Source organism: Vitis vinifera, chromosome 5 (genome assembly GCF_030704535.1).
Source record: "Vitis vinifera cultivar Pinot Noir 40024 chromosome 5, ASM3070453v1".
NCBI classification, from domain to species: domain Eukaryota; kingdom Viridiplantae; phylum Streptophyta; class Magnoliopsida; order Vitales; family Vitaceae; genus Vitis; species Vitis vinifera.
This window is the reverse complement of record NC_081809.1, coordinates 23,992,521-24,019,159: the sequence shown is the minus strand read 5'-3', so window position 1 is coordinate 24,019,159 and position 26,639 is coordinate 23,992,521. Positions and strand designations below refer to the sequence as shown.

The 26,639-nt window shown below is 33.7% G+C and overlaps 2 protein-coding genes across 14 annotated transcripts; both read left to right on the top strand.

Moving 5' to 3' along the window:
* The first annotated feature begins 1,322 nt into the window (after positions 1-1,322).
* Positions 1,323-16,421, top strand: LOC100261223 (uncharacterized). Of its 13 annotated transcripts, XM_059737145.1 has the most exons (13): positions 1,454-1,484; positions 2,313-2,394; positions 2,654-2,711; positions 2,842-2,960; positions 3,143-3,295; positions 6,798-6,927; positions 7,067-7,179; positions 7,990-8,769; positions 8,890-9,123; positions 12,780-12,820; positions 12,908-13,079; positions 15,777-15,862; positions 16,183-16,421. In XM_059737145.1, the coding sequence occupies exons 5-12, from the start codon at positions 3,152-3,154 to the stop codon at positions 15,777-15,779; spliced, it is 1,617 nt and encodes a 538-aa protein (XP_059593128.1). In that variant the 5' UTR covers positions 1,454-1,484; positions 2,313-2,394; positions 2,654-2,711; positions 2,842-2,960; positions 3,143-3,151; the 3' UTR covers positions 15,780-15,862; positions 16,183-16,421. The 13 variants fall into 13 exon arrangements, with proteins under 13 accessions (XP_059593118.1, XP_059593129.1, XP_059593122.1 ...); XM_059737143.1 differs by lacking the exon at positions 2,842-2,960 and having other exon boundaries at positions 1,444-1,484; XM_059737142.1 differs by having other exon boundaries at positions 1,453-1,484; positions 3,148-3,295; positions 7,990-9,123.
* Positions 16,422-21,002: 4,581 nt separating this feature from the next.
* Positions 21,003-25,139, top strand: LOC100266430 (serine/threonine-protein kinase-like protein ACR4). The gene has a single exon (XM_002264900.5). It carries the CDS (start codon positions 21,988-21,990, stop codon positions 24,766-24,768), a length of 2,781 nt encoding a protein of 926 aa, XP_002264936.1. The 5' UTR covers positions 21,003-21,987; the 3' UTR covers positions 24,769-25,139.
* The last annotated feature ends 1,500 nt before the right edge of the window (positions 25,140-26,639 follow it).

Here is a 26,639-nt window from a genome sequence, read left to right as displayed (position 1 = left end):
ACAATTTTATGTTTTCTGGAACAAAAAATTCGTTTGGCAACCTAAAACTATTTTATCTTTTAGTTATTTTAATTTGTTTTCTAAGAATTGTTTTAAGAAATAGTTATACAAACATGTAGAATAATTAAAAATAAAATACCAGATATAATTTAAAAAAAACATATTTCCTAATATTAAAAATAATTTAAAAATATTTTAGATTTTTCAAACAGACTTTTGTTCTACAAAAATTAGAAAACAATTTTTAAAAACAATTTTTCAGAATTATTTTTGAAAACAGTTACCAGACAAACCCTTATTTTCTATAAAACACTTTACTACTTGTCATTTTAAAATTTATAATTGAAGCCTTTTTAAAACTTAACTTTCAATTTTTATAAAACACTACCTTGATATAGTTATTACAATTTATAATTATTTTTTATAATTTCATTAATACAAAATATTAACTTCATGACTTTTGAAAATTTGGGTTTTCTTAATGGAATATATAAAAAAAAATTTAATTTCTAAAATAAATATATTGAGTGTGTTGGCTATTCTTTACTAAGTTAATAAAATAAATGCATTGATTTTCTTAATTATATAAATTTAAGGAATACATTATAATTATTTAAAATAAAATTCATTTTTTTAATGATTGATGTGTCTTAGCAAATTGTTAATATCGATAAGGAAATGCATTTATTTTAGCAAATTAACCTTGAATTTTATTTCCTTTCTTCCATAGTTAAAAAAATTAAATCAAAATATCTAAAAAAAATCCAATTATTAATTACTTCAAATTCCAAGTAATCATACTAGCCATGCTAATAAAATATATTATTATTTTAGAAAAATAAAAGTCTGTTTGATAATTATTTTCGAGAATAGTTTTCTATTTTTGAGAAAAAAATACAGAAAAACATATTTGATAATAAAAAATTATTTTCTATTTATAGAAAATATTTTTTAGTTATTTTTAAAATTATTTATGTTGTTTTTTGAGAATTTTTTTTAAAAAATAATTATATTTTAAAATAATTTTAAAATATATTTAAAAATAGGATAAAAACATTTTAGGTTTTCAAAAAGATTTTTGTTCTAGAAAATTTGAGAACAATTTTTCATAACCGTTCTTAAAAACTATTTTATGGAACTATTTTTGGGAAACAAGTAACAAACAAACAAACCCTAGGGTTTGTATTTTTTATATTCTATATTATTAATAATTAAAATTAAATTTGGTGCACTGAATCCAAAAAGTACAAGTATGGGTGGGAAAAGACAAAAATGAAATAATACCCAAAAAAAAGTTGGTTGGTCCAAACAACCTGTATCGGGTTCCGTTTAGAGGAAGAAAATTTCTGGATCCGAATCCGACAGATCGGATCCGAAAAGTTTCGGATTAGGACAACAGAGGCTCCATTTAAAGCCGGAGCTGGGCAACTACTGAGCTCACACTCTCATTTTCCTGGAAAATACTTTCCATAATTTCTTACCAGGTAAGCCCTCTCACCCACGACCTCCGTTTGGCTGCTGAGAAACTGTAGAAAAGTGAAAATTCAAATTTTTAGCTTCGCAAAACGAGCGGTTCGGCCCCTGCTGGCTTGTCTTGTTCTGAACGAAAGCTACATGAAAGTTCAAAATGTGTCGTTTTCTTTCGTTTCCCCCCCGTTTTCCTTGCAACCAAACAGTGGTGTTCTCTGCTGTTCAGATGGGTTTGGCTTGTTTTTTATCTTTGTTTTTGAGTGTCATGCTGGTGGTTTTGTTGGCCTGCGTTGAAATTGAGAAGATGGATGAGATTGACTTATTCTTTTTTTTTTTTTTGTTTTTTCGATTGAATTGGTTTGTGAGAATGGGTTTTGCGTTCTCATTTTGTGGGTGGGATGGAGAACTGTCTGACTATGTATAGCAATCGTGAAATGGAACTTTTGTCTCATTCCAAGACATGGAACTGAGTTTCAAGCATTTAATTGGTCTTTTATCCCTTTTCTGCAGTTTCTAGGTTTTTATATTAAAAGATTGTTAATTAAAACCACTTTAGATATGTGGGTTTCTTTAATAGATATCATGGGGTTCTTTGTTTGCTACTGCTTTTATCAAGTGAGGAGACTTTTTTTTGTGTGGTGTGGGTGGGTTGGGGTGGGGGGGAGGATGGTGGGGGTGTTGTGGGCCGCGTGTTTAACACCAAGATTTTTACCTCGGAGTGTCTTCTTGTTGTCAATTTGAGTTCAAATGTTTTCCATTTCTTGTTTCTTTTCAGTTTTGATGTATAGGTTTATAAAGTTAGTCTCAATGTTGAGTCTAATTATCTATGTATTGTGTTGTAGATTGGGGCAATCAATTGGGGAATGCTTTGCATTTGAGATACATGATGGCTCCCATTTGAAACAATAAATTTCCAAAATATCGGTATTGATTGAATGGGTTTTAACCTTCTGACTTGCAATCTTTTGAAACTTCCACTAAACGTTTTTCCATTTAAATCAAATTATTAGAATCACTTTATCCGGATAGTTGTTCCTGCAGTTGATATGCCAAATAAAGATTTATTATTGATCCTTTGGGGTTTGTGTTCTCATTTTCAAAATTTAATGACTGCTAAAGATTTTTTTCTTTTTAAATGTTTTGTTAGGAATACTTGTTGAGGATTTAAATGTATTTATTGTAGTTCTTTGGAAGAAGCAAGAAGTGGAAGACTTTAGATCTCTATATATTTTGGATGATTGGTGAGTGCATTGACTATGAGATACCACATAAGTTACTGTTGATATACATCAGAAAAAAGTGATTATATATCCAATTGAGTGATTTTCATTGCATAATGTGAGCTTTAACTGCTCATATGAGCTTTTGTAGGTAAATAGTGCGACATTTGAAGTATTGTATCTCATAAATTGATGAGAGCTGTAGGGGATTGATGGTAGTGATACAACCACAACACATGATAATGAGAGATCAGTGCACAAATTGCTTTGGTGGGAACTACAAACTGGGATGTTTTGCTTCATTTATAGTTGATGTGCCATTTTATCCTATTAACTTCTGCTGGAACTTCCTTTTTGGAATCATTTTCTTGCACTCTCATGTCTCTTAGATATATTTAAGTGACATAACTCTAATTCTTGTTCTTCCATGTTGATCTTTTTTTCCTAATTAGTTCAGATAGATGGGGAATAAGGAAGACGAGGAGTTCTATCGCAAGATCCAAATCCTCTCAAGGAAAGAGCTTCAAGGTTTGTGCAGGATTTATGGTCTGCCTTCAGATACTTCAGTTGATGATTTGGTGAAATTGATGCTCTCTTCCTTAGAGGTAATATTGCGAGTGGTCTAACTTCTCTTTAATCTTGAACAATTAACAAGTGGAGAACCCTGATATTTTTCACACTATTAGTTGTTATATCTCCATTTGTAATTTTGTTGTATTTCTGTACATGTACAATGTTCAATTCTTGAGTCAGAAGAACCGTTGTGCATCATTCTCATAAAAATAAAAAATCATTGTGCATCAACGTTATGAAAATTACTTGGATGTTCTGGTTCTTGGATACTTTTATCCATTTATATAGTTGTAGAAGAAGATGAAGTAATCCGCACATACCACTTAAGACACTTCTTTGAAAAAACTCTTCCCTCTTATGCAAGTGAACTTCTATTGATTGGCATAATTATTTCTATGGGAAAGGAAGATATATATTTTGATAGGAAATTAAGATATATATTAAAAGAACCTAATAAGGAGGCACAGCATTGGAACCTGTGAAGTATAGAGACTGTTGAAAGGTAAAAAGAAATGCAAACAACAACATAGAACAAAGGCCATAACTGGGCCTAGCCTTTCCTCAACAATCAATAAACTCCAAAAATGAAAGATTATCTGCCTGCAAACAGTCCCTAGACTGTTCAAATGGAACTTTGAGGAAAGGATCTTTTGAAGCTTGTTCCAAGTTCACTAGATCCTCAAAAATCCTCTGATTGTGCCTCCTTCAAATGCACTAAAACAATCAAAAAGGGGCTATCCTCCACATATTTGTGTGTCTCTTCCTCAAAAAACTACCATGCCAACAAGTCTTTCATCTTTAATGACATCACCCAAGCAACCCCAGATAAAGAATATGACAGATACCATAAATTGCAAGCCTTCTCAGAATGGATAAGAATGTGATTAACAGATTCCTTCTCACTCTTGTGCAAACTACAACAATTTGCCAAGAACTATGGCCTTCTCATCAACTAATCAATTGTCAATGTCTTCTTTGTAATCCACCTCCTAAGAAAAGAAAACAACCTTTAAAGAACCCTTGAACCTCTAAATTTCTTCCCAGGGAACAAAAGGAGCTTCCCGGGAAACAAAAGGAGGCACCCGAAAATAAGCTTTTTTCCAAGGCAGGTTGTTTTGGACATATGATCCATGCTGTAGAATGTGTTGGAAAACATTCCTCCATCTTATGTTAATATGGCATGCTCCCTTTTTCTCAACCAAATTAATGCAGTTATTTGACTTTTTTTTTTTTTAAATAAGTTTTTTTCCAAAGCAGGTTGTTTTGGACATTTGATCCACATTGTAGAATGTGTTGGAAAACATTCCTTCATCTTATGCTAGTATGGCATGCTCCCTTTTTCTCAACCAAATCAATGCGGTTATTTATTTTGACTAAAGCCGCATCCATTGAATGCAGTTTTATTATTATTATTATTATTATTATTTTTGATAATATGATCCCATGTAAGCATTTTATAAAATATAACTTGCATATAATGTCCACGGTTTTAGTTCAAATTTTTTTAAAATAATTTTAAAAGAACTCACATCCATTGCATTCGACTAGAAAGTACAGCATGCAATTTTATATACAAATTACAGAAAATCGCATTCAACTAATGCGGTATATTTGAATTTTTTAAGAGAACTAAATGTGGTCAAGAAAGGAAGCCAACATGGTTGATGTGGCATAAAATGTAGTAGCACATGAGAAATAGTTTTTAGCCCGTCTTACAATGTGCACTAAAATTTAAAATATCCTATTATGGAGGAAAACCTTGTGGGGAAAGAGACATACTTGGTTGTGGATGGCAACTTCTTTGTGTTTGTTTTGTTGCGTATGGAAAATGTATAATTGGAGAATTTTGAAAGTTTGGATCAGGTTTTGGAAAAAAACTTCCTAAAGGATTTTGTTGGGAGGGGTTAGCGGTGTGTGCTTTTGTTCTTGTTGCTTTTTTTTTCATCTCTTCCTTGGTTCTTTTGGAAAAAAGACATATTCATTTATTGAATGGTAAATACAAAGGACAAACAATATGTCCAAGTGTATAATTGCTTATCAAAAGGTAAAATAAGTATCTTAGTCCACAAAAGAAATAGAACCACCTGAACAAACAAAAGGTTGAAATAGTAATCTACCCACACTAAAGAAACTTTTTACTGGTGCTAGGGAGAAAGCTCTTGTGAGAAATCATGGAATTGTATTTCTTGTATTGATGGAGGAATTTACAATGAACATATAGAATTTACAGGGAAAACAATAAAGTAAAATGATCCTACTGACAACCTAGAATACATTGAATGTAGAAACTATTAATCAACTATACAAACAAGGAAGGAATCCCTAATTTGAAGCCCTAATTTATAACTACTTTTCAGTCCTAATTTACATCTTATACAAGCTGTATTGATTGTGGATGGCTTGCACAATCAAACAAGTTGGGACGATTTTCAGCAGTAACTGATTCAGGATCCCCATGGATCTGCCAACAGTCACCAACAAAGGAGATGGAGACAAGTTCTTTGCTCCTTGCTTGGCTAAGTAGTCTGTAGCATGATTAGCTGGATGATGAACCCAAGAGAAGGAGCATCCTACCCACTGGCGGAGCTAGCTTGGCCCAAGAGGGGCACATGCCCCCCCTAAAAAATAAAATCATAATAGCGGTTTTGAACCCTTAACCTCATTTAAGGGGAAAGTATGCTTTTTGCTGCACTATATACAGTTATCTCTCCCTTTTTTGCCCCTCCTGAAATAATTCCTTCTATTTGTGCCCCTCTTTGAGCACATTCCTAGCCCTGCCACTGATCCTATCTCACTAGCAACATGTATACTTTTGTTGGTCCAATTTCTGAATTAAATTGAGTTGTTTGATTCATCTATTTGTATTTATATTTTTGTAAAACTAAATCATTTTTATTCATGCTAGTTTACATCTTGCTTTGTTTGTTGCAATTGTTTTTTTTTTTTTTTTTTGTCTTTTTGATAGGCAAAGGAACGTATATATATAATATAATAACAAAAGAGTACAATTTTTGGCAATTAAAGAAATGATGTCGGCAATAAGTTAGTACTTAATTTTATTTCCATATGAATCCTGATACTTAATGTAGCATGTCTATTGTTGTTGGTGTTCCAGGAAACTAGGCATCTCTCTATAGCATTGTGAGGTCACTTTTTTTAAATATTTATTATTATTATTATTATTATTATCATTTTGTCTTTTTGTATGTGTTGGTGTTTGAGTATAATTTTAAACTTCATTTAACTACCTAAAACAACCATGAGCTAATTTCCCTTCACAATGTAGTTTACTTAAACTAAATGAGTTGTTGTTTTGAACATTGATCCAGACTGAGATGGCCTTGGTTCTGATTACTTGGGGTTGCTGTCTTAACTACCACATACTATAAATGTCCCAATCCTTTCTGCACTTTTAGATTATTTAATCATCATGCACCTATTTATATGTTCTTTTTCTTTGTATGAATTTTATAGTAGACTCTTTTTTGATCTTCAAAAATTTAGAATGATTATTATTGTTTAAAAATTTTGCAGAGAAAAAGTGTGAGCTCGATATCCTCTGGGGATAAATCAAGTGGGACTAAAGAGCTCCCCCTTCCTGCATCTTCAACACCACAACTACAACGTGGAACACAGTTAAAATCTAGGGTGGAAGCTGGAAAAGGTTTGCACAATTTTATTGATTGCCAATTTCCAACTCTAGAAAAATAAATCAGTATAATTTTTTTTTAATGAAGTCTTTCTTGACTCATTGAAAAAATATGTAGCAAGAAATGAAAAAAGATTGGGTGCTTTTATTGCAGTTAGCTGTGGGATCATCGTCTCTCGTCCAAGAGAGGAGGATAACAATGAGAAGTATTCCCAAACTGGATGCAAAGAACTGGGGATTTGCATGGTGGCTGAGACTTGTACTAAGGTTTGATTGTTTTTCATTCATGGTTGTATTTTTTTAGAAAGAAATTGAGGTGACTATTATATTAAAATATCACTTGTACATCATGTAATTTTCAGCTTATTGACTTGATTTGTGTATGAGAAGGTTTTATAGACTTAGAGGGTGTTTGGTAAATCAACTTAATGACTTAAATTATATCAATCTCAAATCTTTTTTGTAAACATAGTTTTAGATTTATGTAAGAATAAATTAACTATTTTGACTTAATACTTAAAGTCATTTTTAACTTTAAGTTATGATATTAAGTTATTTTAACATACATGTTTAATCTATTTAATAACTTAAATTAAGTTATTAAGTCACTTTAAGTCGGTAAGTCGATTTACCAAACACCCTATAAAGCAACATAGACCCTGGTTTGATACTTTTTCCCTTCTCCAGTCTTTAATCAGTTGGAGATGGGGCTAATAAGCTGCATATTGACCACCTGGCAGGTTCCTGCATAGCATGTTTTAGCCTAATGGCTTGATTCCACATGATAGGAAACTTATATTTTCTTCTTCTGTAGCAAGAATTGCTTCTTTTGCCACTTTACATGAGGCAAAGCTTTGATCAGTTATGACTTTTGGCATAAATACAAGGCAAATGGCAGATCAACTTGGCTATGTTGCAATTTTTGACACAGGTGTAAGGGGGGTGGTAAAAGATGTGTAGTCATAGCTCCACTAGCCATTTGAAAAATAGGATTCTGCTCTATTGAACTTTTTATTGTTGTATTTTGGGTTCTGGAGGCTCATTGTCAATTGATCACTTTTTGCTCTGTCAATACAGGCATCAGGTAAGGAAATTTCTGAAGGCTTTGGTTCTTCAAGAAATACTCTCCAAGAGACATCCCATTCACAAATTGTTACCCTACGTGATGAGAGTGGTTTTAACTCTAAAAAGGATTCCCCAAAAATGAGGTCTGGTAAGAATTGTTTTGATCATGCAAGAGAGGGTGGGGCAGGTGATTTCCCCCCAATTCAACATAGAGACATAAATATTGGTGCATCTTCTGGAGAAAGTGCCTCTGCTTCCTCTACAAAAGCTCCATCCTCTTTGTTTGAGTATCATGTCAGGTCAGATGAGGGGATTAATCTTTATGTTGACTTGAATTCAGGCTCATCATATTGGACCAACAGGTTGAAAAATGAGGTGTATGTTTGTCGACATGAGAGTAATCAAAGGTTTCAAGGTATTCATCAGGATCTTGGGCAGAGACTAGTTGCTAGTGCTAGACATGACAAAAATTTGTCTCTCTGGAATAAACTTTCAGGCTGTGGAGCAAATGATGGCCATGTAGAAACTGGATCTTTGCCAAGTTCAAATTTGAGAGAAAATGGTCTCATGGAGGATACTCCAGGTGTTGATGATGGGTCATTTAGGTCTGGTGAGGTACAAGCATGTAGCATTGCTGTAGAAACATTGGGGAGTCCGGAGGAAGATCAAGCAATTCTGTTATCATCAAGACCTAGTTCTGATGTACAGAACCATATGATTTCTGGTACTAAAACCTGTTCCGAAGATGGGGAAACAACAACTCTTAATTCAAGCGTTTGTTCTTTTTCCAAGGTAAAATCAACCAGTAACTCTGTTGCAAACTCAACATCAGATGGCCCAAAAAGTTTCAATGCAGGGGAGCATCAAAATTCAAAGCTTTGTACTGAAATTTGTGAGAATTCAACCCTGCAGAACACTTCCAATATTGTGAATCCTAGTGTGGCAAGTGGTTCTGTGGAGATGCGGTTATCTGAAGATGTAAATCACTGCACAAGTGCCTCATTTTCTCCTTGTGGAAATGGTGGAGTCCTGCATTTGGTCAATCCAATGCACAAGGCGGAAACCGAACATGGTGGACTTGCCAACTCCAATGTGCCTAATCAGGAAACTTGCAGGAAACATCTAGCTTCAGGGGCTGAAGAACGGGTATGGCCTTCTTTACTCTTCCTTTCCACATGCATGGATGAACTAATAAATTCTAGAGAAAGGAAAGATTAAGAGTCTGTTTGGTAACTATTTTTTGAAATAGTTTTCTGTTCTCCAAAACAAAAAAATAGGAAAACACATTTGATAACCAAAAAACTATTTTTTGTTCTTAAGAACATAAAATATGGTGTTTTTAGAGAACATCTTTTAGTTGTTTTCACTTGTTTTTTGAGTGTTGTTTTAAAAAATAATTATGCAAACATACAAAATGATTAACAATAAAGCATTAGATATAAAAATTATTTTTAAAACATATTTAAAAATATTAAAAACATGTTAAAAACATTTCAGGTTCTCAAACATATTTTTATTCTACAAAATATTAGAGAACGGTTTTCAAAAACTATTCTTAAAAATTGTTTTTCAAAATTGTTTTCGAAAACAATTACCAAATAGGGTGTAATATTGTATTGAATAAAGTGGATGTTCTAGTACAGTTTGATATGATAGCATAAAGTTCTATTCAACAAATGAAATGGTTGCACTGTTATTCTGTAGTGTTCCTGTTGTATTTATTCCTTTTTCATCAGAATGTTCCATGCTAAATAGTCTTCCCATGACAGTTTGATGTATTATTTAATCTTAAGAAAGTTTAGAATACTTAAACCCTAGAGATGGAAACTAGAATATTATTCAGATTTTCAATTCAAATAGAATTAAATTCTAATGACCCCCCTAGCTAGATGTTGATTTTTCAGAATGGCTCCCACATCTACATTTTATTGGCAGTTCTTGACTGGATGATAAGAGCAAGTAGAAGCTTCTTTTGGACAGAAAGAAGTGGTTTTCTCTCGAGCAGGCCTCTCTAAGCTTAGATATGCCTAAATGCACCATTAAGTTTTGGTTTCAAATAGGGATTAAAATATCCCGAAATTTCACTGAAATTTCGACTATTGGACCGCAACTCGGTCAATGTGCTCCAAAACTCCAAAAATCTCCAAAAATTAAGGGAAGTGATGGGGAGTAAAACCAAGGTCTTCAGCCTGTATGACCAGCAACCAAACCAAGTGGGCTAACTTGTCTTGGGTTATAGTGTGTGTTTTTTTTCTCTTTTTGATAGGCAACCAAGAATACATTGAAAAAGCCAAATAAAAAAGGGGGGCACGCCCCAAGCACACGGAAGGTATACAAAGGAAGACAACAAAGTAGAAACACTACAAAAGAGAATAGAAAACACCCTCCTACTAACGCACGCACAATCAGTCAATAAAATCTAATAAGGAACCAGGGCCCTCTTCAATACGTAGGCAAGTCTAGTGAAAAAGGGTACAAATAAAAGAGTCCTTTATTAATAAAATATTATATTATATTATATTTTTGTTTTTTCTAAACTTTTTATACAATAAAACTTTAACCAATAGATTCATTTAAATATTTTATCTTTAAATTTAATTTAACTAATTGATTAAAAGATAAAACTAATGTATCTTGATAATTCTTTCTTTATATATTTTGTACATTAATTAAATGCACAAAACAATAAATATTTATAAATAAAATTATAAACATTTTTAAACAATATATATATATAGATATCATTATTTCTTTTATATGTTTAAATACATCCAACTTAACATTTGTTTTCATGTTTTGCAATAAATATAACTTTAATTTGTATATTATTGCTTCTATTATCATTTTTTGGTGTTTTCTCTAATATTTCCACAAATTTTAATTAATTTCCACCCATTAATATGTTTTTTATCAAAATTTGTTGATATTTCCCCATATATCTGTAAAAACCAACAATTTCATCATTGGTTTCAAAGTCCTCAAGTAATTGTTTATTTTCATTCTTCATCTTGTCAAACTGAGCCATAAGTTGTCAACAGTTTTGAACCTTAGAAGTGATTGAATTCATTCACACGCAAAGGGCAGTGATAGAAGTTAGTGTTGTACGGAGCTTTAATAGTAACTAAAATAGTCTCATGGTCTGAAAAGGGTTTAGATTTGTTATGCCAATGGAAGGTAGGAATAAAAATATGGTAAAAGGAAGAAAGGGAAAAGAACAAGACAAGAGGTCAGATGAGTGGTGAAGTGCTAGAGTTTATATAAGACCAATTCAGAAGATGATGGTGGGATAGTCTGATGCTGATTTAGTGCATTTCACTGCAACTTTACATTAGTCTTTATCATATTCTCCCATATGACTTTAGCTTTGCTGTTTTTTGGCGGGGTGCATTGTTTTTTCTGTTATTAGTGCCTCTTGTATACCCCTTGCATACATAAGGTGCCACCCCATTGGGTTAGGTGTCTTTTAGATTACATTTCTTTTTACCTATATTTGGCAGCTTCTATTTGAAAGCTTGAAGCATGATTTTCTTGTCGAGATCAGGATCCTATTCTGGTATAATGAATGTAGTTGGAAACAAATTTTAGTTCTCAATAGACTCAAATATTTTAGCATATAGGATGGTTTTACAATCTAGGAATCCTATTGGAATTAAAGAGAAGGGGGGCTACCATCTAGGAAAGAAACATAAGGCCTTGGCCTTTTGTTGATTGAACTTTCAAAATTTACCATAAAAGGCTGAAAAGATAAACTATTAACTGCTGTTACAGCACAGTTTTTGAGTTTAGAAAATAAATTCGTGTACTTAATCTTTGTTCAAAATTAAGGTTTTGTTTCGGAACTGTTTTCGAAAATAGTTTTTTGTTTTCCAAAATAGAAAAACAAGAAAACACATTTGACAATCAAAAAACGGTAAACAGTTTTTTATTCTTAAAAATAGAAAATAGAGTATTTTCAGATAATATCTTTAAGTTGTTTTCACTTGTTTTTTGAGGATTGTTTTAAAAAATAATCATACAAATACGAAGAATAATTAAAATTAAAGCACCGTGTATAAAAATTATTTTTAAAACATATTTAAAAATATAAAAAATAGGTTAAAAACATTTTAGGTTCCCAAACAAACTTTTGTTTTACAAAACTGTTTTTCAGAGCTATTTTTGAAAAAAGTTACTAAACATGGCCTAACTTTTCCTCTTAATCAATGAGCTATACTTGCTATTTAAATTTACAGAATATTTCATGAAATATTTTAATAGCACTTTGAAATTAATGTGTGTTTATTAACTAGCGTTTTGATGTTTGGGAGATGTGGAAAAGTTAACATGGTGCTGGTGTATCCACTACTGTTTCTTTGGTAATTGGTGTAGTAATTCAGAAGCTTGTTTAAAAATTTAGGTTTAGTTTCAGATTGAACAATCTTAGATATGTCATATAAGGCACTAAAAGAGACATGCACATTGGAAAAGCACCTAGATGTTTGGCACTTTGTTTTGGCTGTTATATCTTATGGTTATTCTATAGGTTAAGGAGTTATCATCTCTTCTCTTGATTCTGTCTTTCCACTCTTTTAGTAAACTTTATACCATTGCCCAAAAAAGGATAAAGAAATAATAATTTAATAAAAAAAAAAACTTTGGACTCAACAATGTCTCCAGAGTTGTATCAAGATAATTATAATAATTTGAATTAATGAAGTGTTGGTTTTTGGTCCAAAGTTTTTGTTGTCATAAGTGTGTATATATTTGCATTTATGTAATGCATGAGGGCACCACAAACCTGTATTAAAGTTCTTCCTGTGCAGGAAGGTGGGACCAATCTTGCCAAAGGAACAAACAGTATAGAGTAAGCATTCATCCCACAAAGGTTTGTTCTTATGGTGATTTTCTTAATGCAGAGATCTAAGCATATATGTATATTTGTTTCTTTCAGAACATTGCAATTTGGCAATTCTTTGGACAAGACTTGTTTGAAGTCTGATAGTTCAGATTCAATTGAAGGACTTCACAGAAAGAGGAAACATAATGATGGTGAATTTCATAGCAGCACAGAGCATCTCTCTGGAGAGGTCCTTCCCAGACGATCCACACGGCTAGTCTCCAAGGTCCAAGCTTATTTCTGTACACTTCCCTTTTTCCATTCATTAGAGTCATAGAACATAATAAAGGAAGAGAAAAAAAGAGGGAAGAGAAAAGAAAAGCTGTGGTTTCTCGTTTTAATCAGCTAACACCCCAAAGTCTCATGTGTGTGAGTGCATGTGTGTGCATGCATGTGTGTTTCTGTGTGTATATATGTCTGTGTGTGCATGAGGAGAAAAGAAGATTGGTTAGACAGTAAGCATCTACTTATTAACTAGTTACATGTTGAACACTCCCCCTAAAGTTGGTGTATGTATAACACACATGCCCAACTTGTCTAATGCATAATACCTAATGCCTAGTGAAACTCATGACTTGTCATTCCTTTAGTAAGAATACCTGCAAGTTATATTTTGGTTCAATTAAACTTGAGTTTTTTACTTAATGAAGCTAATGCACCTAAATACACTGAGGCAATTATGCTGTATTGGATTATGAGCCATGCTAATTGGGGATTTATTGTCACGGTGTAAACTTGTGGTTTGCTTAACCTTTAGACTCCCTGGTTTGAAAAAAAATCCTTCAACCATATTTTTTTGATCAGAAATGAAGCTAATGCCTAGTGAAACTCATGACTTGTCATTCCTTTAGTAAGAATACCTGCAAGTTATATTTTGGTTCAATTAAACTTGAGTTTTTTACTTAATGAAGCTAATGCACCTAAATACACTGAGGCAATTATGCTGTATTGGATTATGAGCCATGCTAATTGGGGATTTATTGTCACGGTGTAAACTTGTGGTTTGCTTAACCTTTAGACTCCCTGGTTTGAAAAAAAATCCTTCAACCTTTAACCTCTATGCAAAACTATACACAAGAAAACCCCAAACTATCTCAAGCTTTTGAATCACAAACCACAAGCCAATTCAATTGTATAACACTAAGAGGAACTCCTCTAAAAGGAACAGTACAAGAGGCCCATAGAGAGGAAAAGAAGTGAAGTACATCCCATAACATCCCTTCCGATCTCCCCTTATCCTAAAAAATCCTGATGTTTTTCTCTTGCCACACAATCCACAATAAGGGGAGGCAAGCAATTTGCCAAAGTGTCTTACCTCTGATTGAATTCTCAAAACCTCTAAAAGCAATAATCATCATGTCCTCCAATGCTCCTCGGTGGAACCCAATCCAACCTTGCTAGATTGAAGAGCTTATGCCATAGGCCAATAGTTAATGGGCAATGTAGAAAAAGGTGGTCAATCGATTCTCCATTTCCTTTGCATAAAACGCACCATAGAGGACAAAAGGATTTTTATGGTCTTCTCAATTGTATCATGTCATTGGTGTTTACCTTCCTATGTGCTACTAACCAAGCAAGGGCCTTAATCTTTGAAGGGGCTTTGATTTCCTCAAAAACTTGGTCGGAAGAAACAAGATGGGATTTGAGGGATTGGACAAGCTAAGAAAAAAATTTAACAGTAAACAAGCCTAAGGAGGACAAAGACCAAGCTTTTGAATGTGTCATAGAAGGAGACAAATGCACTGAACTAAGGGAGGACATGAGTCTCTGAAGGAGATCAATTTCTACATCAGTGAGATTGCAGCAAAACCTTCAACCATATTCGCTCACAAGTACTATAGATCATCCCTTTAAACTTGAGTTTTACACTTGAACTTGTTACTATTGGTTATTTCTTACTTGCCTAGTTATGAGATTGTCTCCAACCAAGATGTGATACCCCTTTCTAGATCTTTTGTAGATGATGAACTAGCCAATTTATTTCTATAAAGGCTTGCTCAATGCCTTTTGAACGATGACAAATGAGTGAATGCCTATGTCCGGGCTAGTGGAGAATATAGATCAATCTTCCCAAGATGTGATAACCCATGGTAGATCTTTTTCCTTCATCACCTAGTATCTGCTGGTTTACATCCCAGTATTTGAGTTTCTTGTAACAAATCCAACAGACATTTCCTTTAACAAGAAAAGATACCTTGCTCAGACTGAGTAATCTCACTTCCAAAAAGGTATCTTGGGTCATTCAAGTTTAGTTATTTTAATTTTACTCCCTATCTTATCTCTCTTTGCAAGTATTCCCCACAAGGAAATTTTAGTTGTCACAGTGTCATTAATAAATACTATCTGGAGTCTTTCCACCTTTATGCCTGATAGACAAAGTATGACCTACTTGCTTTGGGTATTACCCAATCTTAGTCAAAGTTTCACTGAACTTCTCTAGCCATGCTCTGAAAGAATTTTTCAGGCCATACAAAGCTTTATTCAAGTGGAAATATTTTTTCCCCATCTTCCAAATTTTGAGTTTTGGAGATTGCACTGTATGTACTTCCTCTTCAAGATCCTGTAAGAAAGAATTCAGACTTGCTACCATGACTAACTCATTCAGATTTGCTACCATGATAACAGAATACTTACAGAATTCATCTTGGTAATTGGAGTGAGGGTCTCTTCATAATGAAAAGTCTCAAAGCTGCAAGTTGAGATGATTCTCACCTATAGATGAAGGTGCATATGAATCACATGCTTGTGGATAGTCATGTACATAGGTTTGGCACATTTGAGGCACCTGAAGGGGATGATTAAGTTTATCTGATGCTTGTAGACTAGTTTTGATATTCCAGATTTGCTATCATTTCACATCATTTTCATGTGTAGCTTGACATAACTACAATTCTTCTAAATATTTTCACTTTTTATTTTCCAGTGAGATCCGCAAGCGTGTGTAGGCCACAGAAGGATTCCTTGCCTTTACCTACACTCCATTGTTTCACTTCTGGGATGCTGTTTATGGTAAGTAAGAAGCTTTCTTTCATTTATTCAACACTCTCTTTTGTTGATGGAGGATCAATTCTAGAATATCATATAATGACATCTCCTTCAGTTTCTGTTATCAGCAATTACTTCAATCCCTGCAATGGCTCCATTCCAAGGAATGGTTCCATGCACTTAAAATGCTAATGCTTGGAACAAATAGAATGTTCCATTTCCATTCAGAATTTAAATCTGCCCAACTGTCCTCTTAGAATTTCCTTAAAGACCCTCTCGGAAAATTAAACTTATTTGGGTATTTCTCCATCAAACTTTTGACATGAGTTGTTAATATGCTGCAGGTTACTACATTCATTGGGGAATATTAAACACAGAAATAATAAATCCACAAGATAGTTCTTAGAGGTGCATGCTGTCTTATAAATTTTCTGGTTATCATTCAGAACTTAATGTTGTTTTCTGTTGGTTGTTTGTGAGTTAATGTATTGTTACTATTGTATTCTCACATTTGTCTACTCTGGAAAAAACATTTTGTGGCAAAAAGTTGGGAAATGTTAGAAACAGATAGTTACTGTGGCTCTACCGAATCCAATCCAGCCATGAACAATTTGACTAGCGTACCGAGTCCTTTTACTTTGTTTTGGTTGAGTCAACCATTAAACCCGGTATTAGCTTGATATACATTGTTGACTTATTCCTAGCTGCTCAAGTTCTTGAAACAATAGGAAGTCTAACATGGCATTAGAGTTCTGGTTTGAGTCTATTCGTCTGTTTATTCCCCATGTGCAGGTTAGGCTGCACATGAGCACCCTGGTGGGAACCATACAGAGCCAGAAAAGGCCAGCCCTGAGCATGAAGAACCCTTTGGGTTGTCAGTTCTTTTTTGGTATCTTAGATGGGACACTTGAACCATTTGAGTGTGATATTCCACCTAAACCCTAGATTTAAAAAAATGCAGCAGCCTAGTGTAGGATTCATAAACCCTAAATCAGACAGTTCACCTTGTTTTCATCTAACATGTCTTGGAAGCCCTATTAAGAAATAGTTCCATCAGATTCAATGAAGATTTCCAGGATTATGTTTAAAGCTAAATCAATCAAAATAAGGACATTGCTTTAGGGTTTTGGCCCTGTAGCTCTAATTATAGGAACAAGCTGGAGCTTGTTGGTAGATGTTAAATGGTTTAATAAATGTTTGGACAGTGACTCTGAATCTTCCAAATCTGAAGGGAATATGTTTACAAGTGGGTGGCCACAAGCCATGTTTTATTCTGTGGAGAATTATTTTTCTTCTTTTAAAGTTCAACCTTTTCTTTTCAATGTTTTGTAACAAGAATTTTGCAAATTGTGAAAAATTTTCAACTTTTTCTATGAAAATTTTAACTTTTTCTACGAAAATTTTAACTTTTTCTGTGATCCACTAGTTCTTATTTTATGAAAATCAGCTAAAATATTGGAAATGGTTATTAGCATTTTAAGAAAAAAAATGTCAAAACATCCATCCCAAGTGTTTGGTTTTGGTTATGGTTTTTTTTTTAATAATTATTATTATTATTTTTAATTTTAATTAATTAAATAATTTTATTTTAAGTCCATACAAAAATGTCAATATTCAACTTTATATTATACATAAAGGTTAAGTTTTATTATATAGGATAAAATATTTAAGAATAAACCTTTAAATATAGCACATTGAAGTATTGAGAGATATCATAAAGAAAACTGTAAAAGCAATTTAATCTTTCTCCAAATGCTTTTTATGAACAAAATATGATAGAAAAAAATGCTCTTAATATCATACAAAATTGTATTTTATATTAACACTTTTCCCACTTTCATTGATCAATCCTTAGAAGTTGGGTTTTTTCGCATACCTGTTTCGGCTTGCCTATAATGAGAAGAATTTGTGATAAAGATAAACAAGTTTGGAGTGGGTTTGAAAAGTTTTTAAATACCTGAAACGGTAAACCCGAAATGGGTTTGAGTATGATTTGGTTCTACTCCACCTCAATTATATATAATTTTAAATAAAAAATTATTTTAGTTTTTTTTTTCTTTTCATTTTTTCACCTTTTTAACATAAGATAATACTTTTTATAAAAATTTTTAAAATAAAAATAATAAAAAAATAAAAAAAGGTGAGGCAGGGATGAAAGTAAATTAAACAAAAGCTTTAAATTAAACAAAAGATTTATACCTTGAAATTATAATAGTTTCAATATAAATTTAGAAATTTAGAAATATGATTGTTATAGTATTTTGAAACTAGGAGTTTTAAATAATTTGAAAAATAAAACCCTAACCCTTGGGCACAAAGATAGAGGTCACCCACGGGTGACAAGGTCACTTTCCATGACCACAAAAGTCTCCACATGAAGAACAGTTGAAACATGTGTCGTTTTGAAACCCTAAGGATGAAAGTTGAAATTCATTAATCAATAATTTAAAACCTAATAATCTTTTTCTTTATTAAAATCCCAAGAAGAATGGACCACACAATTCTCATAAATACATATATTAAATATACAAAAACATAATCAGAAAAAGACAACTATATAGAATATTTTATGAATTAATAAATGTGAAGGATCAGCCAAATAAAAACCACCCATCCCACTCCTACTTTGACCTACTTTTCTATTAAATCTTTATCTTATAATAAAAAGAAAAATGATATAATATTTTTTAATATTTTTTTTTATTTTATAATAAATTTCTTTTTTTAAGTACTTTTAGACCAGGTTTGAAACCAAACTTCTCCTCATAAGGATAAATAGGGTGATTCCGATGAGATCCAAATTTTTATTCGCTTGTGTCACAAACTAATTATATAATGAAAATTTTAATTTTGGATTAATTATGTGATTTGTACCGATAGTATAGTTGATTGTTGTGTAACATTTTTGTGTTATTTTGGATTAAACATTTGTATTAGAAAAAATAAAAATGGATCTATAATATAAAGTTTTATTAAAGGTAATATATATATATATATATTTTTTTTTTTTGAGAAAAAGTATCATTTTTAATTCCATATTATTATTATTGTTTTTTCAAAAATAGTAAGTTCTTCTAATAAAATTAGTTAAAGGGTTATAAAAACTTTTATTAAACTTAAAAATAACAAATGACCTCTTAGTAGCCATTCCAAGTAAGGCTTATTATTAATAATTATATAAAAAAACAAAAATATTAAGGTAATATTCCTAATTTAGGGTAGTTGGTAACCAAATGACACTCCTGTCTACCACTATCCCAACAAATTACTTGTTTTATTATAGAATTTCAAAAGAAGGTAAAAAGGCCCTTACCCCTTTTTAAAAAAATTATTATTTATTAATGAGGTGGCCACATAGTGGAATTATTAAAAAATAAAAATAAAAATAAAGATAAAAAAAATTTGTTTGATTATTCATTCAATAAGTTTGTAAAAAGATTAGAGTCAAAGACAAGTTTCATTAATTAGGAAAAGTCCCTTACAAATGTTTTGGTGACTCCCATTAATTAATAAGATTGTAGGACACTAGGATCTTAAACCCTAAATGCATTTATTTCTTAAATTATAATAATTTATTTAATTAAAATTTGATTTTTTATATTGAAATAGAATAAATTATTTTAATTTTTTATTCCAAACATATGTTTATAGTAATTTACTAACCTAATTTATGGAACACTTAGTGCTTCATGAACTTTTGGATAATTATTTTAAAAACATGAATTTTTTAAAATTATTAAAAAACATGAAGAATTAAACTTTTATATTAAGAGTTTTTACATTTTATCATAATATATATATAAAAAAATTAATTTTTGAAACTTGCAACAATTTTCTAACCACAATTTTCTACTTTTTTTTTACAATTAAATGATATTTCTAAAATCTGTAATATGGATTACTAAAAAGGGTTTGACTAAAAGCACAAATTTTTTATTAAGCTCAAGCGAATATTTTAGTTTATTTTTATGTTGATGATAATCTAACTAACTCATTTAATATATGTGAATTGCTCGGAGAGGATGTCATGAACTCAATTGTGTAGAGAGACAAGAAGAAAGAGAAACATCGCTATTCACTGTGAATATAAAATAATTTTCTTGGGTTCTCCTCCCCCGCCACAATAACTCAAAAAATTTCAAACTTAGAAAAGGGACTCTTAATACTATATATAAATATGAGTTATTTTTAATTTTGTTGATGTGTTTTAAAACTATGAGGATTTATTTGGATTTATAATGAAAATATCTAGGTGGTGGAGCTATATATTGTTATAATCTTCTTGACCCTTAAAGGGGTTGTCTTATCCCATATGACACAATGATTTATTTGGGTGTAAAACGAAAAATATCTACATAATGGATACAGGTCGTAATAATATCTTCAACCCTATAAAAAGTGTCTTATTCCATAATACACAATGAAATCGATTATACTATCAAATAAAAGATATGTATGTTGAATTAAATAAAATATATTTGTGTTTTCGTGCTCAAATAAATCAATTCAACCTACGAATATCTTTAAATTTAGGGTAAATGATATAAATAATCCACATATTTTCACTCTTATCTTAGTTGATTTTTTAAACATTTTTTTAGATAATATTAATTCTAAATTATACTCAAATATCAAATAGTAAGTGTTTAGGAATTTTTTTTTTTTTTTAAATGAATGAACTCTACCATAAGTATGTGAATAAATTGGGCATATTCAAATATATTATATGAAAAATTAAGTTAATATTAATGTGTTTGTAATAAAGGTTTTCCCAACTAGTTTTTGATGAAAAATCCAAAGATAAGGTCTTACTTCCACATAGTTTAAGATTAATATATTAAAAAAATTAAGGAATAAATATAGACATAGATAAAAGCATAAAATGGTTTTTATTTTATTTTATTTTTATTTACACTTAATTATTTTTTATATAAAATTATAACAAATATTTTGAAAGGGAAATCAAAGAAGTTTTGTCTTAGGGTTACAAGGGCAGTTGTAGTGTGTATATATATGGGGGGAAAGAGGAGAGAGAGAGAGAGAGAGAGAGAGAGAGAGAGAGAGAGAGAGAGAGAGAGAGAGGATGAGAATATTAAAAAAAATGAAGAAAGAAAACAAAGATTGCTGACTGGCAAAGAAGTATTGTATAAGAGGATTTGAAACAAATCTTAGAGTGAGATTCAATCTTAAATTCTTAGTCCATAGTAGAGTTGAAAAGAAAATTGAGAAAAAAATATGTGGACAAGTGTGCAGAAATCCAGGCATGAAAAGATCAATATGCATTTAATTTTCATTTATTGCCTTCACCTACACTAGCCCATATTGAGAACCTCCATCTTCAATGCCATTATTGCACTCTCCCTCTCTCTCTCTCTCTCTCTCTCTCCAATCTTGCCTACAACTCCATTTCAATTTTCTGCAACAAGTTTCCAACAATCCATTCTTTCATGGGTTTTTTGTTTTTTTTTCCTAAGGACTTCATCACTTCTGCAGTATGCTGCATGAAAGCTTGTAGAGGGAAAATAATGGACAGTTGAAGTTGAAAGAAAGTGGGGGTGTGTGCATGGCTTCAAATGTGTCGTAGTGTGTGTTGTTTGATCCAAAACGCTGCAGAAACTGATCTCTCTTGTTCAGTTTCGTTGCTGAGTTCCCAGTTCTCTGGGACAAAAGAGAACTGGATTGAATTTCTCTCATGGGTTGTCCTTGAGAGGAATAGCAGAAGAAGGGTTTAGGTAATGTGTTTTTGTCTGAGGTTGAATAAACTCCTCTCTGAGTAGGGATTTCTGGCATTTTCTTTTCATTATCTGGATATTGGTGAGTTTGGCTGTCCAAGAAAAAGGTTCTCATATGTGGGTTTTTATTACATCTTCTTGATACTGCTGTTTTCCTTTCTCTTCAACTGTGGAAAATGAACTGTAAAGGAGTTTCAGTGTTATAGATAAATGTCAGCAGAAGAACAAGTTTCCTTTCCATTGTGTAGTTTTTAATATTTTTTTTTTTTCTGGTTGAAGAACCACAGTTATCTTTTTTTCTCATCTGGGGTTTGGAGCAAGAAAGCAGAATGCAATTCAGGAGTACTAGATTTCCCCTCTAGCTGTTCCGTTGGTGGACATTTGATTGTCTTTGAACAGTGAACTTAGGGTTCTGTAATGGGAATTTCTAGGAGTTTGTTGGAACATTTTCTCAACTGGGTCTTGAAGATCCAAACATGGCAAGCTGTATTTCTTGTACAAATTAGAGTCTTAGTGGTGTTCTCAAATTTATGGTGGTTAGTTTCAGGCCTAGGTTCCATGTCTTCCATAGCCATTTCATATGGTGAGAATGGCCCTGTTTTCTGTGGTCTAAAATCAGATGGGTCTCATCTTGTGACTTGTTATGGATCAAATTCTGCTATAATCTATGGAACCCCTGCCCATTTCCCCTTTATGGGACTAACCGCCGGGGACGGCTTCGTATGTGGGCTTTTAGTGGATTCTAACCAGCCTTACTGCTGGGGAAGTAGTCGTTATGTTCAAATGGGTGTTCCTCAACCCATGATCAAAGGGGCTGAGTACTTAGAAATTAGTGCAGGCGATTACCATTTATGTGGATTGAGAGAACCCTTGACGGGAAGGCTTAGGAACTATTCTCTTGTAGATTGTTGGGGGTATAACATGACTAGAAGCTATAGGTTTGATGGGCAGTTGCAGTCCATCTCTGCTGGGTCAGAGTTCAACTGTGGATTGTTTTCTCAAAATAGAACTGTTTTCTGTTGGGGGGATGAAACTAGTAGCCGGGTAACGAGCTTAATCCCTCAAGAAATGAGGTTCCAGAAGATTGCAGCTGGTGGGTACCATGTTTGTGGCATTTTGGAGGGGGCTAACTCAAGAGTTTTTTGTTGGGGGGGAAGGAGTTTGGACATTGAGGAAGAAATATCTACTGCATACACTGGACAAGGCAATGTGGACTCGGCTCCAAAAGATCCAATGCTTTCAGTTGTGGGGGGGAAATTTCATGCTTGTGGAATCAGGAGCTCGGATCGCGGGGTGACTTGTTGGGGTTTTCGTGTCAAGACAAGTACTCTACCTCCTGATGGCATTAAGGTGTATGAAATTGCAGCTGGGAATTATTTCACTTGTGGAATCCTTGCTGAGAAATCTCTCCTTCCTGTTTGCTGGGGTCTCGGGTTTCCCTCATCGCTCCCTTTAGCTGTATCTCCTGGGCTTTGCACCCCTAGTCCTTGCCTTCCAGGGTTCTATGAATTTAACCATGAAAGCCCGCCTTGCAAGTCTCTAAATTCTCATGTCTGCTTGCCCTGCAGCAGTGCCTGCCTGGATGACATGTACCAGAAAGCTGAATGCACTTTGAAATCTGATCGACAGTGTGAATTTAACTGCTCAGGCTGTTACTCAGCTGAATGCTTCTCGAATTGTTCTTCTTCCTCTTATGCAAATGCCATAACAGGAAGGAAAACTGAAAGGTTTTGGTCACTACAATTGCCAGTAGTTGTAGCAGAGGTTGCTTTTGCTGTGTTCTTGGTCAGCATTGTGTCTTTAACCACAATTCTATATGTTCGCTACAAGTTGAGGAACTGTCGGTGTTCAGACAAAGGATTGAAGTCCAAGAAAGGCAAAGCTAATGGTTCTTCTTTCCAGAATGATAACAGTAAGATCCGGCCTGACTTGGATGAGCTTAAGATCAGAAGAGCTCAGACCTTCACCTATGATGAACTTGAGAGAGCCACAGGCGGGTTCAAGGAAGAATCTCAAGTGGGAAAGGGAAGCTTTTCGTGCGTTTTCAAAGGGGTTTTGAAGGATGGCACAGTGGTTGCAGTTAAAAGGGCTACAATGTCTTCTGACATGAAGAAGAATTCCAAGGAGTTCCATACCGAGCTTGACCTGCTATCGAGATTAAACCATGCTCATTTGCTTAATCTGCTTGGCTATTGTGAAGAAGGTGGGGAAAGGCTTCTGGTTTATGAGTTCATGGCACATGGGTCCTTACACCAGCATCTCCATGGGAAGAACAAGGCCCTAAAAGAGCAATTGGATTGGGTAAGAAGGGTCACCATTGCAGTGCAGGCAGCTCGGGGAATTGAGTATTTGCATGGTTATGCCTGCCCGCCTGTGATTCATCGAGACATCAAGTCATCAAACATCCTCATTGATGAAGAACACAATGCCCGTGTTGCTGATTTCGGTCTTTCATTGTTGGGACCTGCTGATAGTGGCTCCCCACTGGCCGAGCCCCCAGCTGGGACGTTTGGGTACCTTGATCCTGAGTACTATAGACTTCACTACCTTACAACCAAATCCGATGTTTACAGCTTTGGTGTACTACTTCTGGAAATCTTAAGTGGGCGAAAAGCCATTGATATGCAGTTTGATGAGGGGAACATAGTTGAATGGGCTGTTCCTCTGATCAAATCTGGAGACATATCAGCCATTTTGGATCCAGTTCTGAAGCCCCCATCTGACCTCGAAGCGTTGAAAAGGATCGCAACAGTGGCCTACAAATGTGTGAGAATGAGAGGGAAAGAGAGGCCATCAATGGACAAAGTAACAACAGCTCTGGAACGAGCGCTTGCACAGTTGATGGGCAGCCCATGCAACGAGCAACCGATCTTGCCAACTGAGGTGGTACTGGGAAGTAGTAGACTGCACAAGAAATCCTCTCAGAGATCATCAAACCGGTCAGTCTCAGAAACCGATGTTGCAGAAGCAGAAGATCAAAGATTTGAGTTCAGAGCTCCATCATGGATAACTTTCCCCAGTGTTGCTTCCTCCCAGAGAAGGAAGTCCTCAGTTTCTGAAGCAGATGTTGATGGGAAAAACCTGGAAGCAAGAAACTTAGGCAGTGGAGGAAATGGCGGTGACGGGTTGAGAAGCTTGGAGGAGGAGATTGGGCCTGCTTCTCCTCAAGAAAACTTGTTCTTGCAGCACAACTTCTAGACAAAGATGAACCAAAAAAACATCCTTGGCAGTGAGTGAAAAGGGCTTCAAACTCTTGGTTCACCGTGGCAAATTCAAGGTTCAGGTTCAGGTTCAGGTTTGGGTTCTTGGGAGGAAGAAAGTGTAGAAGGAAGGGAAAGATGTGATTTTCTGAATTGCTACTAGTACTACAACTACAACTACAACTGCTGCTGCAGCTGCCACTACTTCCTCATGCTGTTGTATTATCAATTATGTAACTGTTGAGCTAGTTCTTTCTTGTATTCAATTCTGATAATTTATGATTTTCCCTTCTCTGGGAAAGTAGTTTTCTGCGTAACTTGCATTCTTTTGTGTTGTAACTTCTAATCACTAGTCTCCTTTGTAGTTCATTGTGTGTTGGCTAATTAGCTATTTTCTGGGCAGTTTGTTTTCATGAGCCTACCTTGAATAAACTGCATTGAATGCAGACGCTATAGGGAATGATGCATTCAAAATAGAAAACAGTGGGTACAAGTCAATCTCCCCTTTGGGAAACTTGTGTTTTGATGGGGTCATTTGATAAATATATGGTTTTTAAAACCCAATTTTATGAAATATGAGAATCAGATTTTAATATGGAAAATGATATTGCCTTCATGCACTTTGAGCTAGCCCCCTTTTTTGTGCCAAGATTGCCCTTCTGGTCTCCATCACTGATAAAAAAAATAGGTTACAGTGGTGCGGTGGTGATGGACTGATGTGGAGCTATGGCGACATTGGCACCTCCGGATTTTTCTTCCACAACAGCATCCAAGCTTCCATGTCCGGAGATGGGTTTAGCTTCAGTGGTGGTGGCGGAGCTGGATTGAGCTACGGTGGCAATGACCTTGGCACCTCCGGATTTTTCTTTTCCTTCAACTGCTACGACTATTGTTAAGATGGAAGTGGATCATCGGCGAATAGGTATTGAAGGATTGGAATTTGGTGTGGTGAAGATGGAGATGGTTTTAGAGTTGGAAGTCGCCGGAATTGGAGATGTGAAAAAGCTGCAACGGTGATGGTGGGTTCTAGTTGCAATTGAGGGGAAGCTGGTGGTGATTAATGGCAACAGTGGCTGGCGCTCACCTCGTGCGGTGGCTTTGCTTCAACTCTTTTTTTTTCAGTGGAAAAACCTAGAAAACAAAGAAGATGACGAAGGAAGAGGGGAAATAAAAAAAATGAGCTAGGAAACCTCTTCAAATTTTGATCATTGTTGACATGGAGACTTGGATGCTGCTGTGGAAGAAAAATCTGGAGGTGCCAAGGTTGCCACAGCTCCACATTAGTCCATCGCCGCTGTACCATTGTAACCTATTTTTTTTTATTGGTGATGGAGATCGGAAGGGCAATCTTGGCACAAAAAAGTGGGTTGGCTCAAAGTACATGAAAACAATATTATTTTCCATATTAAAATCTGATTCTCATATTTCATAAAATTAGGTTTCAAAAACCATATATTTATCAAATGATCCCATCAAAACACAAGTTTCCTTAAGATATAAACCAAAAACACAGTGCAATGCATGATGAAAAAGTGCTTTTTAAAAGAACATACTGAGTGTTAAATGATGTTCTAGATTTCTAAAAATGCTTTTCAAAACTTTATCAGATACCTAATTTGCTCAAGGAAAATGCTTTTAACCATCTTAAAAATCACTTTCAAAGCACTCTTAGAATACATATGACAATATTTTTATTTGAAATATTTTTAGTAAAAGTATTTTATTTTTAAAGTGTTTTTAATGGAATTATTTATCAGATATTTCTCCAAAAAATATTATAAGTGTTTTTTTTTTTAATTTTAAAAGTATTTTTAAATTTTATTAGACACCTTATTTTTCTTTAAAAACACTTTTTAAGCTAAAAAAATA

Excerpts from the sequence above, each read along its gene's own strand:
- LOC100261223 (XM_059737135.1), top strand. The coding sequence starts at position 3,152 with ATGGGGAATAAGGAAGACGAGGAGTTCTATCGCAAGATCCAAATCCTC. Across the intron at positions 6,928-7,066 it reads TAGGGTGGAAGCTGGAAAAG|TTAGCTGTGGGATCATCGTC; the intron begins GTTTGCACAATT and ends CTTTTATTGCAG. Across the intron at positions 9,124-12,779 it reads CTTCAGGGGCTGAAGAACGG|GAAGGTGGGACCAATCTTGC; the intron begins GTATGGCCTTCT and ends CTTCCTGTGCAG.
- LOC100266430 (XM_002264900.5), top strand. The coding sequence starts at position 21,988 with ATGGGAATTTCTAGGAGTTTGTTGGAACATTTTCTCAACTGGGTCTTG.